Source organism: Parasteatoda tepidariorum, chromosome 10 (genome assembly GCF_982258835.1).
Source record: "Parasteatoda tepidariorum strain Cologne lab strain chromosome 10, Ptep-v5.0, whole genome shotgun sequence".
NCBI lineage: Eukaryota > Metazoa > Arthropoda > Arachnida > Araneae > Theridiidae > Parasteatoda > Parasteatoda tepidariorum.
The window spans coordinates 69434559-69455527 of NC_141764.1; the positions used below are offsets into that span (position 1 = coordinate 69434559).

Here is a 20969-nt window from a genome sequence, read left to right on the forward strand (position 1 = left end):
AAAATACAATGATGTTATCTTATGGTGTGACAGCACCTGAAATTTTTTCAAAAAAAATTATCTTTTTTTTGCTAAAATAATTTTTCTAAATTAGAAGTTTTAAAAATTTTCATCAACTAATACAGTAACTTTCAGCACATACTAACATTGAAGCTTCAATCGCGTTTTCCGGAAAATAATAATTTTCAATTTCGTTTTATTTATTCTTCAGAAACTATTCATCCGAGATCTAGATTGTTGTCGATCAAGATGAGATTATAATTAATTAAGTTCCTTTAAGTGTCATATAGAATGCTTTCGATTTTAACAATTTACCGTGGCAAAAATTTAATGTTTAAGGTGTCTAAATATTCCTAAAAAGTAAGACAATAATGCATTTTTACTTTCTATTAGAAGATGAAGAAAAATTCAACTTGTCAGCGACTAAAAGTATATTTATCTATTTTGAAAAAATCAACAAAATTACCATGTCTTAAAAAATATGCAAAATCTAAAACAAAAAATTGCACTAGCATAACATTTACACCTTATTTTATTATTTTAAGTTTTAAGTGTCTAAGTGGGGCTTGAAAAGCTTTAATTTTAATGATAAAGTTGATGACAATTTGTTTTAAAATTTATCAATCCCATTATTTCGGAGAAGTGACTTAAAATAAGCTATCAAACTTTATATAAATTTTTAAACAATGTAAACTAAAAATCAGAAGAAAACTTGATAAACCAGTTTTTTATAATAAAGAAAATTTAAAAATTATGATTAAATTTCAAACTTTTATTTCTAAAAGGGCATCATTATGAAATCTCATAATTAAAAATTTTTAAATCCTTTAATCCATATTATCTTCTATTTATAAAAGTCTTAATATAAATTAGTCTTTTGAGTTTTGATTTCTATAAATCTACTACTAGCATAACTATTTTATCAAAACAATGTGTTAGTTTTTTTTTCGATTTAAAGTAATACTTTTTTAATTTAAAAAAAAATCAAAACGTATACAGTGTTAGAAATTGCAGCTTCATAATGCTTCGTAAAATGTAATGAGAATGCACATCATGCAGCATCTATATTAACATTAATTAAAAAATTTCTTACCTAATAAAACGGTGAGAGTATGCAATGATACTTTTTCATCTTTTTCAAAAGTATTTGTAATAGATTGGTGGTCTGCATGCATAATGTTACACAAGACAGATAGATAGTATATTTTTCTTATATTCAATGAATGTCTATTTTCTAAGTTCAAAATAATGCATGCTAAACATATTTCTTGAGTCACATCAGTCAAGGATGTTGTAAAAAGCCATTTTCCGGAATGGTTTTCTTGGAGTTTACAATTTAACTGATAGTCTTCCATTGACTGAAAAAAAGAAAAATTAAATTTTCGTTATAATAATTTTTTTTAAAAAAAAGTCATTTTGAGAATAAATAAAAACTTTCACTTTCATAGACATGAAAAATAATACGAATGCATATTTAGGAATCAATTAGTAATTTTTTAAACAAATGGAATTGACAAGACTAAAAATATTAAAAGAAATGCTTTTTATAAATTACACAATAGTACAAATTATTTTTGGCTTATAAATTTGGAAAAACAGCAACTGAAATTTTACTCAATGGTTTCCCATATTCTCCTTTCGCTAGTAACGGAGATAATTTTTCAAAGGTATTTTTAATTTCAGCATTTTGTACTTCTTCTTACATTAAAGAAATCCAATCCAATTTTTCCTTATTATTTAAGAATATGAGTTCAGATTCTATGAAAGCAGTTATTTTTTGGATTATATGTTAACTTAAAACTTATATTTTCAGTGAAAATAAAATACCTTCTTAATTTTACATATAATATAAATTTCTGATGAAAATGTTAAAAATAATGTGAAAAGAAAAAAACAAAAGCGAGTACTACTTATTTGAATCAAAAACACTATTGAAGAATACGTTAAAAATGCAATTTTTGAATCAGATAAATCATACAATTAAAAAATTTTTTGTGTACTTTAAGGATAAATATTTTAAGTAAAAATAGTTTCAAAGCTAAGGTTTAGAGTTTAAAATTTTAATATTAAGCTTATCTTAATTAAGTTTTAATTGAAAAGGATGATCTTAATTTTTCTATAACGGAAAGTAAAGCACAATCGCCCCATGTAAAAAATAGACAACTTCTTGAAAATTCATTTATTTTAAAATCTTATTTTTCCTATCATTATAAATCATATTTTTGTACAGACAGATATTTACTGTTTAAGAAAATCACATACGGTTTTGAAAAATTATTCTAAATATTTAATTTAATCAAATTGGTGTACCGTATTTAGATGTACAAAATAAGTATTGCTTATCATTTTTTTTTGAAAATAAAAGCGCAGAGCACTTTCTGAAATCGAAAAACAAGACAATTACTTACGGTATGAATAAAATATATAAAATTCAAATTTTTACAAATAAAATATTATGGAACATTTTCTTACTTATGGTTTGCTATATGTCCGTCAACTGCCATATTTCGACATTTTATCAATTAAATTAAAATAATTCATTCGAAAATTAAACCTGTAAATAAATTTTTTTTAGAATTTAAACATTGAGAAATTATAGTCTATAGAGTAACTAAACCATTTATGCATGAAAAACTAATACCTCTTAAGTAATCGTTAAATCCATCATTTTCCACACGTTAAGGTGTTAGCTTTCTTGCAATAAGTAGCCAATTTACAAAATGTTATTCAATAAAAAAGATAGCTTGTAGCAGTAAAATAAATTGTTTCAATTTTGACCGGAGTCGTAATGCATGAAACGTTAATAATAATTTTATATCGTTAATTTTTAATTTTTATGTTTTATAGAAATATAATGTATAAAATGTTTTTTAATTGTATCAGTTGTAATTTTATGGCAATATGCTGAGCTCTTTATTAATCTTTAAATTTTATTTTAGCATTTAAATTAGATAGCGAAGAAATTTGGATAATTGCTTTTAATTAAATAATCATGCAAGATGTGGGAAAAGCCAAAGAATAGTTAAATATGCCGAGAAATATTGATTCAATTAAAGAAAAAAAACTTTAACGTATTCAATACTTTTCAGAAAAACTGTTTAACAATGATGGTAAGATTAACCCCACACTCACGGACAGATTTACAAATCTATGGGTTCCGAGCGAAAAGACATTTGGGGCCCTTTAAAAGATTCGACAAATTTTATTTAATATGCATAGTTTTTAATCACAAAATCAAAAGATAATTTTTTAAACAGCAAATCGCAAACAATATGTAGCTTTATTTAAAAATACGTCATATAGAAATTCTAAATTTAATTAAGCTAAACTATGATAAAGAAAAATACTACCTAAAATTTAATTGCTGTTGAGAATGATGAAAACTATGTAAGCAACAAGATATTTCATAAGTAATTTGGGGCCCCTGGGCGTTTGACCTGAATGCCCTATCGTAAATCAGTTCTTGACCACGCATTTTTTTTCTCGGTCGGAGGAAAGAGAGGAAAAAGTCAAAATTGAAGACTTGTATTTGTGAAAAGATTTCATTTTTCTAAATAAATATTTTTGTTTAGCGTTAGTCGAAAACATTATGACTAATTAAAGCGTCATTATGACTAATTAAGCATTATGACTAATTAAGCACATTATGGTTAGCGTCATTTCTTCTCAAACTATTTCACTGATCAACAACCCTGGCGTTAAATGTCGTTAGATTCTTCTTTTCAATTATTTTCATTTATAACTCCTCATCGCTGTCAAGTGACAGGATTTTTTCTTGGCAAAACTGAGGTTGAACTGTGGGAGTGACTTTTTTGTAAGAGGCTTATGACATATCTCTTAGAAAGTTCGCTATACGACAAGAAAAAGTTAGTTTCTGATGAAAAAAATAGGGACACTATTCTACTTTCCTGCTTTTACATATAACTTGATTAAGTAAGAAATTAATATTCAGTAGATTAATTTTTCTGTAAAAATATATGTTTCATTTTTTCCTTTATCTTTTCTGGAATAGCAACTGAAAATGTAGTATTTTAAAGTTAACAGAATTCTAGCTATTTTTTCTGTCTTTCAATGTATGTTCTAAATAATTTTAGAACATCAAACTGTAGCTGGTCAGCAATAGTTTCTTTGTAAGTTAGACTGATGATTATGTAACAGATGATGACAGTCACTCTCCCATTTACTGACAGAAAAGTAAGACAAAATGATTTTAACTACTTATTTGAAAACTGAAGGTCTTGTTCTGCTTAATTCAAGATCACAGAGAATAAGTTAATGACGCTTGAATTAAGGGATCGTATACGATTTACCATTTTCATTTTAAGGACAAAAATAAATGAATGAAATGAGGTCTATCATGATCATTGACACCAGACTTGAATGTCTCATGTGAGTGGTGAGATCAGAAAGGAAGAATATAGAATTATTTTTAGGAGAGTCGATCCCCGAAGAAAGAGAAAGGAAGATTCAAACCAGCAACTTAAATAGATCAGGGCAATGGGAGAAAAGTGGTAGAAGCAGATTCCAAGGGATGGTGTTGTAGGTATGACCCAAAAATGGAACAGAAGACAGTAACGTCATCGTTCTATGTTCCCCCTTTCTCTACGGCGGATCTTTCCCCCCTCCTCCCGTTCTATTTGTTCTAAAGATGCTGGCAAGTGTTTTGCTCTGTTTAGGAAAGGATTCCACTGCCTCCTTCCTCACCCCCTAGCAAATCCTCCAATAGCAGCAAGAGTTCCGATTTGCATCCTTCAAACACAGGGCATTGAGATATTTGATAGCCTAGGTTTATAAGAGCCCGCGGCCATTAAACTAGCACAGAATAGCTCTCGAACGTGTAAGTGACTTTACCTATTCGTCTATGACTTTTTCTATGTAATTGTTTGCTTGCACTATTGATTTGGATCAAGTAAATATATATGATTCAAGATTTTTGTGTTTAACCTCTTGGATACTGACGGATCAACAAGATTGTTTCTATTACTACTCATTGGATTATCTTTGATTTCTTCAACCAATAATATTAAAACCTTTCCTTGTGTTCCATGTAATAAAGACCTTTCACTATTTCTACCCTACACCACTACCAATCCATTACCAATTTCTTCACCTACCCCAATCACCACATACACATATTATCCTTTAAAATTAATGCATGAATCTATTTTAGAATTATTTAAATATCCTTTTTTTTTTAAAGAAATTCCCTCTTTTGAAAAATGGGTATAGTATGAAGATTACATTTTCCTTTGAAATATTTCTCTGCTTAACGCTAATTGCGATTCTAACCTTAAATTAAATTTCAATATTTTAAGATGTCTAAGAATTCTAAATTTTAGTACTTAAATAAATATATTCAAGGCAGTATTAAATGCATTAAATGATTCAGCTAAATTTACTTTGTAATTTATAATATTTCCCAAATTTATACCTTTTGTAATGCTAAAATATTTTTTTACAATTACTAGGTTTTTATAATTTTAAAAAAATAATAACTTTATAAAAATTAAAATTTTGGAAATTTTGCATGTATAAAAATCAAATTCAATATATTAAAAACACAAAGTTTTATAAGCTTTTCTTAATGGATTTCAGTTTTTTCTTTGTAATTTGGGACTAATGCTAAATTTAAATCAATTCTCTCAGCACTTAATAAAATTAACTTTATTTAGTTTCTTTTCACACAGAGATTGACTCAAATTTACTTATTGCAAAAACATTTTTAAATACTTTTTCAAAGATTAATGTTGTAAAGAAAAAACACGGTATATTGTTTTTCTTTAATTGTCTTAAAATTTACCAAAAAGTGAATAAAAAACTTCGAAGTAAAAATAATCCTAATAAAAAATCAAATGACGCATTGCCTGCTGCGCCTTAATTTAATAGTAACTCATATCTTGTATATTTGACAACAAATTTGTTTAAATCGAACTTGAAAAAAAAACATTTTTAATTCAATAAGAAGAAAAAAATAACTCTCGTGTGAAACAATTAACGTATATAAATAGCTCGAATTATATTACTTAGCGAATTTCAAATTATATTGCTGATCAAGTAAAAAAATACTTTTACTTGTCCAAAATATATGAAAGCTCATATTTAGACGAATATTATGCATGCAGTTCTTAACAAGTAATATCAAAACAGCCCTTGTCTATTTTCTTATAATTATAATCATAATTAGATATTAAAATTGAATAAACTGAGATTATTCCTCTTGTTAAAAAAAAGGAAAACGTAATTTCTTTAATCTAAGTTTATTTGAATTTTGTTTAATTATCATGAATAAATTATGTTTTACAAGAATTATTCTCCTAATTAAATATTTTTATTGCTTTAGAACGAGGGTTTAGGGCTGTTCTAGTCAGTGGAAGAGCGTTCTATTTTCTTTTTCTAACTTCGAGTATCAGAAAGAAGTCAAAATGGCCGCAGAAGATCCTGATCCAAGCCCTTATCTCTACGTTTCTATGGAACAGAAACGTATTGATCAAACTAAACCATATGATGGCAAAAAGATGGTATGGGTAGTTGATGAGAAAGAAGGATATGTTATTGGTCTCATTAAGGAAACCAAGGGAGACATGTGTGTCGTCGAAATCGAGAAACAAGAGGTTAGTTCTATTTAAAAAAATTAAATTTGTATTATAAAATTAACGTATTTTAATTGCAAATTAAATTAATGCATCTTCAATTTGTTATAAAAAGATAAATTAAATAGAATAATCATAAATTTATTGCATGAAATTATAAATTTCACTTAAGTATAACTTTCTCTAATGCTCTAATATTAATTTAAATTAGAGTAGAAAATGTTTTTTATCTTATAAATCAACTAAACTATTATTTATTGAAAAGCAATTAAATTAATGGTTTAAAGTAATATCTTTTAATAAGAAAATAAAATAAAAATCAAAAATAATACAGTGTGAAAATTTTTTCAAAACAATTTCATCAATTAGTTTTCAATGCTGTAAGTTATTTAGTTTCTTAGTAAATTTTATTTATTTAGTTAAATATATATTTTAATACTTATCATAAGTAAAAAAAACATAACATTAATCTGAAATGAAAAAGCAAAACAAAATAAAAAAATTTCTTATTAAAATTAGCTTGAGAAAATAATTTTTTTTTTAGTTAAATATAATTCTAAAAGTTTTACATGAAAAGTAATAATGATATTTATATCTATAAATCCAAACGATATCGAAAATTATTTGTGTTTTTTATAAAACTTTTTTGAATCAGTAGAAGAAAAATTTATTACAATTTGCTACTTAATTGCAAAATAGGAATTTAGAATCAGAATGCAAAATATTGCAACTAGATAAGTTTTTAGAATTTTAGAGAAATTATTATAAATTCTTTGATTTTTTACTTCAAAACTTTAAAAAATTTATGAAGGTAAATACCTATTACGTTACAATGTTACATATATAAATTGTTCTAAAACACAAGTCCAGCGATATTATAAAATAAATTTGTCGAAACATATAGGACAAAGTATTTGAGAATTCGAATTTAACATTATAATTGATGATTTTTTTTTAAAGACTAATATTCTTTGACTGCTCGTGAAAGATTATTGTTTCTCAAAATTTATATAAAATATTAAAACAATGCTCATTTAATTATTATAAAATATAACTAGATTGAGACAATGTACTTACTTCTTGTAAACAACAAAAAGTTCTTTCTATTGTAAAAATTAACAGAGAAAATGCAAACTATTTTTTCTCTCAAATTTTGTTGAATCATTTTTATGGCAAATAAAATATTCAATCATAAAATCTTTTGAGTTATGGTATTTTATGAATCATAGAATTTCAGAATGTCAATGCACAAAAATGACAATTTTTCTTTTATAAATTTATCACAAACTAATAAACAGTGTTTAAAAAATAAATATTGCTAAATATTTTTATACACATTAATGATTGCAAACATTTTTCTGCTAATTTTTTATTATCGTTTGCAGTTTTAAATATTGAAAACTAATCAATATAATTTTATCTTTTTAGTTCGTTATCAGTCTTAAATCATTTAGAGCAATACGGTTTGCTATAAAATTGTAGAATAGTTATTTATTACTTGATTTCTTTTCTTAAACTGTATTCAATGTTAACAAAATTATTGAACTAGTTGTTTTTTTTATCAAACATCAGGTAAATTCTAAGAACTTCCTTTAATCTTATTTAAAATTTCAATACATGTATTATCATTTCAAGATATGGTGATAAATATATTTTATTAAATCTGTCATTATTCTTTCCATAGAACCGCACCGTCAAGAAAGATTTATTGCAACAAGTCAATCCACCGAAGTATGAAAAAGCAGAAGATATGTCTAACTTGACATACCTTAATGATGCTAGTGTATTACATAACTTGAAACAACGTTATGTTGCTCAGCTTATCTACGTAAGTATAATTGTCTTTTACGATTTTAAGTAAATTAAATAGTAAAATAAAAAATAATGAATTTTTGTCATTATAAATTTGAAAAAATTATGCACCATTATATTCCCTGTGTTAACTATAAAAATTATTCTTTCAATTCATTTATTTTTTTAATAATACTTTATTTTTTTATTATATTTTTTAATTATCGAAATTTTTTAATAATTCTCAAGGTAATTATTTGTCTGAGGTATGCTTTAAAAATTAAAAAGGCTTTCCGTGAAAGATAATTCAATGACTTTTAAATTTTTTTTATTAAAATACTTTATTTTTTAAATTAAACAAAAAATTCTTTGTACATTTGAAAGCGCCTATTTCTTTGTAAAAAATTAAATATTTTTGTCTCTTACTCTTAATCCATCAAATATTTTCTGCCAGCCAAAATCAATAAGAAAGTTTAAAAAAAGAACATCGCGTGAAATAAGAGATTGCAATTCTACGTGAATTTGATCAATTATTTGCAGAGTTATAGTTGTAAACATCACTTGACTTTTGAACTCGTCTTAGTGCCTTCAAAAATAAATCAGCTTTTTCGAAAATTTCTCCATTTCTAAATTTTGATGGGAAGGAATACGTACTTCCTAAAAGAAAGGATATCAGTTAAAAAAAACTAATATTTCGTTTTTCTAATAATTAATTATAGCTATACAATAATATTTTCATAAGTTTATGCTTTCAAAAGCCATAAATGTTACGCAATGTTATATAAAGCGTATATAGTTGTAATGTCCCACGAATTCGAAAACTGTGATCGTTTCTCTTTATTCACTTTTATGTTTAATAACTAGTTGTGTTTGAGAACATATCAATTTTATGGGCTAAAAAATAATTTCATACCTAATTGAAAGAATCAATTATTACAGTAAAAACATTAATCTAAAAGTCATCCATCATAAATTTCCTTTCACGCTGTTCGAATTATTATAGACGTATCTTGTTCTGAAATAATAATTTAAAAAATAATTTTTATAGATATCAATAAATAACTAATAAACTATATTATCATTTATTATGTTGCGTCAATGATAAATGACAATTGTTTCAGCAAATTTATCTGCTTCTTCTATTCGTAGAATTTAGAAATATTCTATCTTAAGCAGTGCGTTAAAAAAATTACTCTGCCATTTTCGCTAAATTCTCAAACTATAGCGGTAAAACAAGTTGTAACGTTCGAAGCTATATATTTTAAGTTCATTGGAGCGTACAATTTTGAAAATGGCAAATATGTTTTCCCAATCTTAGAACTGATTTTATAATTTTCAGATTTCAATTCCTGTCTTTAAAATGTGTCATCAAGGTACTTCTTATTGTTATAAGTTGGAAATTTTTTCAAAATTTAAGAACTGAATTTAAACATACTTTAAATTAAGATATAAATGGCGAATCATTTAAAAAAAAGTTGATTTACAGAATAGAACATGTAACTCTAGAGCTAATTTAACAATGAAGTTAAATATGTTACTGGGTGAATCAAATTTTCCTTAAGTAACACAAGTTAACTTTTCAAGTACATCAGGCTAACTTTTTCAGTTAATCAAGTTAAGTTTCCCAGCTAAACAAAGTAACTTCACTACCAAACAAAAGTTTTAAAATTATATATATATATATTTTTTTATATCGTTCTATAAAAATATTAAAGTATAGGTTTGATTTTCCTTTCAGACCTATTCCGGGCTTTTCTGTGTTGCTATTAACCCTTACAAGAGGTTCCCAATTTACACTCAACGATGTATGGCACTGTACAGAGGCAAAAGGCGTACTGAAGTTCCTCCCCATTTGTTTGCCATTTCTGACAATGCCTACACTGCTATGTTAACAAGTAAGTAAGAAAAAGAAAGAAAGAAAGGAAAACCAATAAATATCTGAAGTCAAAAATTTTCTCATCTGCAATTTACTTAGAAATTTTGGCATTCATTTAATTCATCGTTTAAATTAAAGTTCATGTTTCTTCGTTATTCATCATCATATTTGGCTAGACAGCCCAGGGTGGGCCAGTGCCTTCCTTTGAATTCGAATCCACTTCTCTCTACTTTTGACACTTGTTCGCCAGTTTTTCTCCTTTAGAGTAAGGAAATCAGTCTCAACTAAATCTAGCCATCTCAGCCTGGGTCTACCTCTTTTCCTGTTCGTTAGGGGTTTGTGTAATAGGATTTTCTTTAAATTTGAGTCATTTCTTCGTTATTACGGAAAACAAATTTTTAAATAACGTGAGTCACATTTTAAAAAAATCAATAAAGGGGCAAAAATTCAATCAGGGGATTTTTTTGTTATTGAGGTTTTAGATATAACAGCCAGTAATATTATTTATACAATAGGACAATAGAAATAATAAATAGTCTTGCGACAAGCCAGATATATTAAATGTTAGTCTAGAACAGTTTCCTAAGGTTTACTCTATTATCATTCAAAGGGTGATATCGGTCATTATTAACCAAATTATCTTTTAAATAACATAAAAACTACCTAATTGAAAGATAATTTTTCCTAATTTAGTAAGAAATATAGTATAATTAATAAAAACTAAAAAGAAGGATTTGTATAAGTATAATTGCTTATAAGTCACAAAAGTTAATTCTATGAAGAAGGACTACGAAAAAAAGCAAAATGGTTTTTCTTGCTAGAGTTGCAGTTTTTATTTCTTATATTTCTTGAAAGGTCTTTAAGAACCGAAGTAGAAAAGAAGCCGAATAAAAAAAAGTAGAATCGTTGCCAAAAAGAAGGGATAGAAATGCAGTCCATTCACAATGCCATTTTGGGAAAGAGAAGAATGCTATTCTGCGCCAAAGAATCAGATTATTTTTCCGGTCTTAGCTATTATTTTTAGCCCTTTTGGCACGCTTGCCAAAATACTTCTTTTATCTTACCTCTATGAACCCGCTTTTTTTTTTATCCCTTCTCGTTTGAACACGGTATTGAAATTTAGGTCAAACCAGTGTCTTTATGTTTTAACAACTAAAATACAATATGGGTGGGTTCCATCAAATAAAGACATTAAGGATCAAAATGTAGGATTTCCAATAAACTGCTACGCATTTTTGAAATTGTAAAATTTAAATTTTAAAAAATTTTTATAATCAAATAAAAAATTTTTAAAAAAATGAAAATAAACTTTCATTTTACTTTTATAAACTTGCTTTTTATCCTTATTAGTTTGAATGCGTTATTTAAATTTAGGTAAATCCAGTCTCTTTATGCCTTAATTTCTAAAATATAATATGGGTGCTCATTGTTCAAGCAATAAAGTGACTGAAAATTAAAACACATAATTCTGAATTTAATGATACACATTTTAGAATTATTAAAATTTTGAGTTATAAAAATTTTAATAATTTAATAAAATTTTAAAAATACAGATAAAATTTTTATTTCATTTCTATGAATTCGCTTTTATCCCAATTTTGATGGAACATGGCATTGAAAATTATGTCAAATCTGTAACTGCTAAAAAAACAATATGGTTGTTCATTGCTCCACAAATTAAAGAGTAAAAGCACAGAATTTCCTATAAACTGATACATGTCTGCGGAATTTTAAAAATTAAAATTTTTAAAAAACTTTCTTAACTAAATAAATCTTTCCGTCACTACTCAATAAACTTGTTTTATGACTTCTTGTGCGAAAGCAATATTAAAATTCAAAGCAAACACATGTCTTTATGTTTCAACTGCTAAAATAAAATGAAGTTTCTTGAATTGATAAAGAAATTCAGAATAAAAATTTAGGATTTGCAGCGAACTAACTAAACTATACTTTTGAGAATTTTCAGTTTATAGGGTTTTTAATAATTAAATAAAATTTTAACAAAGGAAATAAATGAAACATATAATCTGAAAGACAGGTTACATTATATAAAATAAGATTTGTTAACAGTTAAATTTAATATGAATTTCTAAAATAATACTAATTAGATTTTCTCATAAAAAGTGTTTGCTCTGAAAAATTATAAATAAAAGTTTGCTTTGTAATTCCTTACATAATGCAATAAAATGTTCTACCCTGAAAAAGTCTTTGTGACTAAGTATGTTTTAAGATCAGTTATTATTATATAATAAAACAAAAGTTTTCTTAAAATGTATCTGTGTTCCTAAAATATGCTTAACCCATAGAAACTTTTTTCATCTTTTGAGATTATAGATAAATAATGATAGTATTTTAATAACTATAAGAGTTATCTAATTATAAATTTAAATTAAATAGCTTTAATAACCAATAATACAATGAAGTTACATTAAAATATATCTGTGTCCCTAAAAAATACTTTGCAACAGAGAAGTTTCGTCTTTTGAAAATATGTTTGTCTTATAAATTCACAAATAAAGTATTTTAGTAAGTAACTTAATAGTATAATAATAAATAATTTTAAATTTAAAACAATTTTAAAATTAAATAAAGTTGCGTTAACGAAGAATAATTACTTAAAATAGTTTTACATGAAAAATAAATATTGTCGGATCTAAAGGTAATAAGCATATTGCACACAATTCTAAGATATACAATTATGTATTTTATAACCTGTAAACTATCTAGAACATAACTCCAAAAAATAGTTTTATCTTACTTTTTTTACAGTCAAGGGTTTTATTTTATTTTGCCGTTTTAACAATATAATATATTTACGAATGAACACTTAATTTGTTGTAATTTATTTTCAGATAGAAATTTTGAAACTAACCTATATAGTTCCATCTTACCCTTAAATAAAGAAAATATATTAGGAAATAAGTTGACGTACATGCTTTAGTTTTGAAATAAAATAAGAATACACACGTATTTAAAATGGTATAAACTTCTCGCATACGCAAATAGTTAAGCAAGCAGTGCATGAAATGATCCTTAAAACCAATATATTTCTTCAAAGAATTTTGTAAATTTTACAGAGTTTATTTCCTTATGAAGAAATTCACCTTCAAAAGTAAAACTTTTTTTCCTAAGGGGCTGTTCAAAAAGTACGTACACAAAAGTGGAGAAATATTAACCCCCTCCCCCCTTTCGTACATTACCGTACATAGGTCCTCCCTTAGAGTACGTACATTTTATTAGTCTACCCCCCTTTTTCATAAAAATTTAAATAATTATGTTTTAAATAAAATTAAATATTTATTTAAAATTATTTATTCATTTAAGTCAAATTTAAATTTGGTGTTTGCTTATAATGTGCGTACTTTGTATAATACCCTCCCCCCCTCCCCATCGTACAAAACCATAAGAAATAGCAAACCCTTCGAGATGTACGTACTTCTTGAACGGCCCCTAAATGAATAAATATAAAATAGGACGTAGTTTTGTGAGAAAACGAAGAAAAAAAATAACAACTGATGGATATACGCATCACTACGTTGGGCAAAATTAAGCCTTTTGCTGATAAAGCTAGAATAAATGATCATAGAGTAAATAAAAGGCTTAAATTGTTGATAGAGAAAAGTGGTAGTAACCCACACATTCGAAGGGGGGAGGGAATTATTATGTTTTATGCACTGTACAGAAAATGTTTGGAAAAATATCTCTTATTTAATTGTTTTACAATAATACGAAGTGTGCTAAAAGTCGTTTTTCTATTACTTACAGATCGTGAAAACCAGTCTATGTTGATTACGTAAGTATAGAAGATTTGATGCCTTTAACTAAGTTTAAAACTTGAAAAAAAGTTTTAAAACAGCCAAAAAATTTATATAAATTCCTTAGAGGACTAAATTTGTGAAAAATAAATTCAAAAAAATTATTTTGATTATTAATTAGCTCATCGTGAGTTTAATAAAATAATTTTGAATGCAGAGTGGCTTAACTTAAATAGCGAATTCCCGAAACGTAACTATTTTTTTTAACAAGAAAGTTTTTAATGAAGTAATTTAAAATAGGGAAAGTAGAAGTTTTCAGCACAAAAAATCGGGCAAAAATAAATTGTTTCTGCTTAAAACTTTAATTTTTTTACTAATATTGCATGAAGAAAATAAATAAAGATGAAAGAAAATCTGAATATTTAAAAAATCTCAAAACTGAAAAGATAAATTAAATAAAATATCTATTTTTTAGACAAAAAAGATTAATTAAATAGGAAGTAATTACACCTCGAAATATCTATGGCAGTGTGTTATAGATGTCGACAGTAATGTAGACAGTAGTAAATGTAGAGAGTAAATGCAGACGTAGATGTATACAGTAAATAGTAAATTTTCCCTAGATAAATGAAAAATATAAATTTTTGGTAAATTGATTAAAATTAAAGAAAGAAATTAAGTGACTTAACTGTATATTAAAAATCCATAATTCTACTTAGGAAAGTCTAAAATTTCTTAAATATCTCAAAATCGAAAAGATTTAAGCAAATTTTAAAAAAAGAAGAAAAAAAAAGATGGATGCTTGAGAACAAATATTCTTATTTAACGTTTATAGAAAATAATCGTTTCTTTAAAATACGTTCGGCAGCCAATTCTAAAATTTTTTTTATTTGTACATGTAGACGTTAGAATTTTTTTTACATTTAACGTTATTCCAAAGCTTATTTTAAAAATGTTTTATTTTACCTACAGCGGAGAGTCTGGTGCCGGAAAAACTGAGAACACGAAGAAAGTAATTGCCTATTACGCCAGTGTTGGCGCTTCAACAAAGAAGGGTGAAGCAAAGAAGGGAGTAAGTATTTCAATGTCTTATATGAAAAACATTTATTTAAAAGAAGAAAAAAAATCCTATACAAGTATCCTAAACAACTCATCATATTTTTTTTTCTTAATTTCTAGCCAAGTTTAGAAGATCAAGTCGTACAAACTAACCCTGTTCTTGAGGCCTTTGGTAACGCTAAAACTGTGAGGAATGATAACTCCTCTCGTTTCGTAAGTATTAATTTATTTCCTAAAATGTAACCTAGTAATTTAGTTATGCATAATTAATTAAAAAAATATCATATTTTATAGTACAGTCAAGCTGAGACCATTTTATAGGCTTCATTAATAATTTAATAAAATGTTTAAGACTGTCGACAAAGATTTTTTCAGTATTTTACCTTCAAAAAAAACGTTTGAAAAAAATAATTTGATATTACTTTTAAAAAAGTTTCAAAAATTAATTTTGATTGAAATTTTCATTAAAATAAGCAATTTTTCTAACTTTTACGAAATTGAACATAAGTTGAAAAACTCTCTTTTGCATCAAAGCCTTACAAACATGCACATTACGAGTTTACGTCTAGTCGAAACTGAAATTACTATGTTCTTTATAAAAATGGATTATGTTGTATTTATGTTGTAGAAATATATTATTAACTTCTATTTTCCTCTGAATAGGGTAAATTCATCCGTATCCATTTCGGTCCCATGGGCAAACTGGCTGGTGCTGATATTGAAACATGTAAGTTATAGTTTAACTATACCTCAAAATAACAATATTCAAGAAATGTATTCATAATGCAATCACTGTAACTTTATAATAAGTAAATCCTTCGTATTTTATTAAATTTATTATAAGTCGTCATGTGTTAATTTAATTAAAACACTGTCTTATCCAACACACTACATTATACTGCACAATAAACATACTTTAATTTATTTATAAGCCTATTAACGAAAGTAATAAATTAAAGTTTTTATTCGCAAATGGAAAAATGTCCTAAAAACATTCATATTTTCTAATTTAGTCAGAAGCTCTACATTACTTATCAGATAATTAAGTAAAAAATTGGATATAACAATTCAATTAGATGAGAATTGGAAAAATGGGAATCGGGATGAGTTATTTTTAACATTTATGGTCAACAGTTCTACTAGGAAATTTTTTAAAGTATGAATAATTATTCTCAAGTCATTTTTAAAGTAAATACAATTTGGAAGAAAGTTTTTACATATTTCTTAAAGAAAGTACTTATAATTACCAAAAATTCTGCAAAATAGAAAAAATAATAACATATCTTGTTAAATAATAATGATTAATGACATAAAAGTTATCAAATTTCTTCTTTTTAATTAATTTATTTAGTTTGTCTATTTCTTAACATTATAAGACAAAGGCCTTTGTTTAATGTGACTTCAACTATTATTTATATAATAAATTAAATCTTCTGAAATATTGCATGTGCTCAATTTTCATCCATGGAGTTCAACGTGCAAAGATAAACTAATACTTGTATTGTCCCCTAGTAATGATTATTATAATCTATCAAGTTTAAAATTATAATCTAATCTAATTATAATCTAAAATTATGATTATTATAATCTATCAAGTTTAAAATTATAATCTAATTTAATTATAATCTACAATTATGATTATTATAATCTATCTATTTTAAAAGTTTATAAATTTATATACTTTAAATAAAATTTTGGTATTACAAAAACTGTGTATCTTATTTTGAAAGTAGAAAATTTTAGAAAAATAGATCTTATTGAAAAATATTCTTAATGTATTTTATGTTAAACTTGACCAAATATTACTTCTCTTTCAGATCTATTGGAGAAAGCTCGTGTAATTTCTCAACAAACTTTGGAACGTTCTTACCACATTTTTTACCAAATGATGTCTGGAGGAGTTCCAAATCTTAAGGGTAAAACTTCAAAATAAGTTAATGCTTAAATTAATTAATTATTTCCCTCAAAATTAATTAATCTTCATCATTATTGATTTGGATTTAGATCAATTAAAATGTATTCGCGCTTTATATGAATTATAAGTATTTCCAGTTATTTATAATATTTTATCTTATAAGTTTTAAAACAAATTAATGAATTATATTCCAATTTTAATTCTGTATGGATATTTTACTTTAAATCTATAAGTATTTGTAAGCTCTTTTCTTAAATATTCCTAATAAAGTTCCTTTGATTAAACAGAACGCCCTCTTCAGAAGTTATTTTATATAATAACTTAATCAATGCATACAAGACTAACGCTAAAAATTGTTCTGAAAGATATGTATCCATAATAATAAAAAATTATTAAATTATAATCAAAAACATTTTAATGTTTTTGATAAAAATTTATAATAAGTGCTTAAGATAAAAAAAAGTTTATATGTTAATATTAACTTTAAAAAAAAACTCTTAATTAAGAAAAAAACTAACTTTTTAAAAAAATTATCTTTCAATTAAAAAAAGTGATACTTCTTTAAATTTTTCAAAGAAATAGTGCATGTAATATTTTTTGTTTAAAAAAAGGGTGGATAGATTTTTTTTATGAAATGCCCATCTCTCATATTTCCTTCTTAAAACTTACACTTTCTATGATAAGGACAAGTTTTCATAATAGAAAGGCTAACGACTATCATAGAATTTGTCAGTTTTAAATTATTTGCAATGTAAATCACAAAACATACTTCGGGACTAATTACAAAACAGTTCATTAAATTCAATTGATAAAACTCAAAAACACATTATTACTGAGTTCTAAACAATACAGAAATTATGTCAAAATACATTGAAAACTTCTTGAAATTAGAAATAATGATAGTGCAGCTCATTGAAAGTTTGGATAGCGAATAGTACACGTTCCCTTAGCAAATTGTTTTGAAGACTGCCTAAAATGACTGTGATTATTTTTGTTAATAGCTAACTTCATGTTTAATATTTTGAATCAGTTTGCTTATCCAACAGATTTTACGTTGGAAAAAAGTTATGCTAATTTTTTGTGTTTATTTATACAACTATTCAGTGTTATTACTATCACGTACATCAGTGTTAGTACTATCATCTGCATCAGTGTGAATGCAATCAACAACACAATGTTAACACAATCAAGTACATCAATATTAATCCAGTCTACTGTATCAGCTTTAATACAACCAAAAACATCAGTATTAATACAATGATCTTACATTTTTCTTTATCAGATATTTAAGTTAGAATATAGTGGACAATTCATCATTTTTCATCAAAAAAGAATTTTAAATTTAAAAGAAGCAAAGTAACATTAATAATTTTTTAGCATAATTTGACGCATATTTGGTTAAAACAATAATGCAATCGCAATTATGTATTAAATATATATGTATGTATTGATTTCTCCTATCAGAAAACTGTCTGTTGTCGGATGACATCTACGACTACCATTTCGTTTCCCAGGGTAAAATTGAAATCCCTGGAATGGATGACGCTGAAGAAATGAGACTGACTGACGTAAGTAAAGCATTAAAAGAACGAAAAAAAAAAAAAAAAGAAAAGACACTCCTTCTTATGGAAAATAACACCAGAAACACCTGTCTTCTTCTCCTCCTATACTGATTTTCTCATCCTTCTTGGGCGAACCAATCTTTCTTAATAAGAATTATACAACCATCAGTCGTTCTGTTTAGCGCCTAGCGTTGCGTAATCATTTTTGATCAATTTGAATTAACTGTAGATACATATGTATATATCTCTGGATATAGCAAACACCTACCGTTGCGTAGAAATTTTATATCTATCTAAATTAATTGTTGGATATAGCTTTGGATACGAGAACAGATAAAAATTCACTGAAAGTCGTTTAATGAAAATGCGTTGAAAGACTGACTTTCGATTTTTTTTGTTCAGAAAACTGTCTGTTGTCCGATGACATCTATGACTACCATTTCGTGTCTCAAGGTAAAGTAGAAATTCCTGGAGTTGATGATGCTCAAGAAATGCGAGACACAGATGTGAGTATGGACCAACGAAAGTACCCAGCTCTTTGCTTCTGGCTGTTGGAAAATGCAAGAGTGCATGGTTTTTGCGTTTTTGCTGGCTTAGACGCTTTTGCTGGCTTAGAAACTTTTGCTGGCTTAGAATTGTATTTGATTGCTGCCTTCGAATAAAGCCTAAGAAATAAAATTAAACTCAAAAATAAATGTAACTTACTCAGGATAAAATAAAAAAATACTTTATTTAATGTCAAACTCAACCGAAGGGCCGCTCTTGCAAATTGGCTTATTGAAATATCTATTTTTTTATACATTATATAAGAAAATAATATATTATCAAGTTTTTATTTTTTTGTTTAGGAATTCCTGATTAAAGTTTTCGTTAAACTACGTTGATATTTAACGCTTCACTGTTTTTCGTAAGATTTAATTTACATTTTTGACCAATATGGTTCATAAAATATTTTAAGCATTGGATGTGGGTTTACCAATTATTATTTTTAAACATAAAAATTGAAAGAATTTTATTTGCAACTTTAGATTCAAAATCATATAAGAGAGAGAGAGAAATAGCTGTATAGCCATTTAGTTCCAACATTTTTAGCCGTATTTTACGAAACAAAATACAATTTAATTGATTTCGATTATGATCCGCTTGGTGAAAGCTTTCAGCCTTATTTTTGAAATGTATCTTTTTAATATGCATATAAATTCATTTAAACAAATTATTCTTGAAAAATGACTGAATTTTTAAACTACAATAACAGGAGTGGCTCTAAATAGATATTCTACAACATTTCAAAAGTTAATTTTCTTAAGTTTTCCACTTGAAAATTTCACTATTTTTTTTAAAAGAATATTTAAGGACTCAAACAGACAAATCACAAGCCCTTATTGCTTAGTCAGATTATTTTCGCACAAGTTTAAGTTTCATTTGACCCACGTGTGAATTCAAAACCACACATATTTTATTTCGCAGTTGTCTTCAGTTATGGCAGAACAAATCATATTTGCCTAAAAATACTTTACTTTTTAAAATAGACTTATCTTTGAATTAAAAAAAAATCCTTACGATTTACGGTTTTGCAGATGAATAAAGTTTCGCTTTGCTTATGTAGCTTATATGAACAGTTGCTTCGCTTATTTCTTTCAAACGATATCGGTGCTTTTCGCTTTGCTTTTTGCTATTTTATTTAAATTAAGCTTGCCTTTATGCTTCCTTAAAAGAAATTGCTTTTCTTATTGCTTTTTTTAAGAGAATTTCTATGGTTTTTGCTTTTTTAAAAAAGTAGCTTTGCTTTTGACTTTTTTAAAATTTACCTTGTTTTCCGCTTAGCTTAAAATTTTGCTTTTATTTTAATAAAAGAGTATTTTTGCTGGCTGAAATTTAGTAAAAAAATTATGAAATAATGATTTCAATTTAAAGTAACTTTGTGTACAAGCTCCTTAACATAATTATAAAGTATTAAATACTTTCATTCTTTCCCCTTATAGCTTTGCTTTATCATTACTAATATTTCATTTTCGCTTCTGCTAAGCTTCTACTAACACCTTTGCTTTTCTATAAACTTTCAATTTCTTCTTCTTGAAATGCTTTTTATATCTTGTATTCCAACAAATACCTTATATAAATTTATTTCTGAATTTTATTTCATACTCAATTTTGCTGAAAATATATTACATTAAAATAGTTAAAGTTTTATATTAAATATATTTGTAATTTTTTACTCTAATTTTAATCTTTCATTATCATCACAAAGTTTCATTTCTCATATTATTATGTAATTCGTTTTTAAATATACTAATCAGCAAAATTAATAGTTCAAATTAATAGATAATCAGCAAAATTAATAGTTCAAAACTTGTGTATCGTAAAATGAGCACATTTTAGTATTAAACTTCTAATAGTAATTTTAATAATAAATTTTGGTAA

General features: G+C 25.7%; 2 protein-coding genes across 36 annotated transcripts in view; one reads left to right on the forward strand and one right to left on the reverse strand.

Moving 5' to 3' along the window:
- LOC107443481 (uncharacterized) overlaps window positions 1-1315 on the reverse strand; it is an 86307-nt gene extending 84992 nt beyond the window's left edge. For all 3 annotated transcript variants that reach the window (XM_087154257.1, XM_087154258.1, XM_087154256.1), the window contains exon 1: window positions 1094-1315. In XM_087154257.1, coding sequence (XP_087010383.1) covers window positions 1094-1175 — 82 coding nt within the window. In that variant the 5' untranslated portion in view covers window positions 1176-1315. The remainder of the gene's footprint in view (window positions 1-1093) is intronic.
- Window positions 1316-4465: 3150 nt separating this feature from the next.
- Window positions 4466-20969, forward strand: part of LOC107443488 (myosin heavy chain, muscle) — a 48117-nt gene continuing 31613 nt past the window's right edge. For 5 of the 33 annotated variants that reach the window (XM_071184034.2, XM_071184059.2, XM_071184042.2 and 2 more), the window contains exons 1-10: window positions 4818-5047; window positions 6341-6611; window positions 8275-8418; window positions 10120-10276; window positions 14023-14050; window positions 14985-15084; window positions 15192-15284; window positions 15735-15798; window positions 16889-16987; window positions 18951-19054. In XM_071184034.2, coding sequence (XP_071040135.1) covers window positions 6423-6611; window positions 8275-8418; window positions 10120-10276; window positions 14023-14050; window positions 14985-15084; window positions 15192-15284; window positions 15735-15798; window positions 16889-16987; window positions 18951-19054 — 978 coding nt within the window. In that variant the 5' untranslated portion in view covers window positions 4818-5047; window positions 6341-6422. Of the gene's footprint in view, window positions 5048-6340; window positions 6612-8274; window positions 8419-10119; window positions 10277-14022; window positions 14051-14984; window positions 15085-15191; window positions 15285-15734; window positions 15799-16888; window positions 16988-18450; window positions 18555-18950; window positions 19055-20969 lie in introns of all 33 variants that reach the window. The other 28 variants (XM_071184033.2, XM_071184041.2, XM_071184057.2 and 25 more) reach the window with 9 other exon arrangements.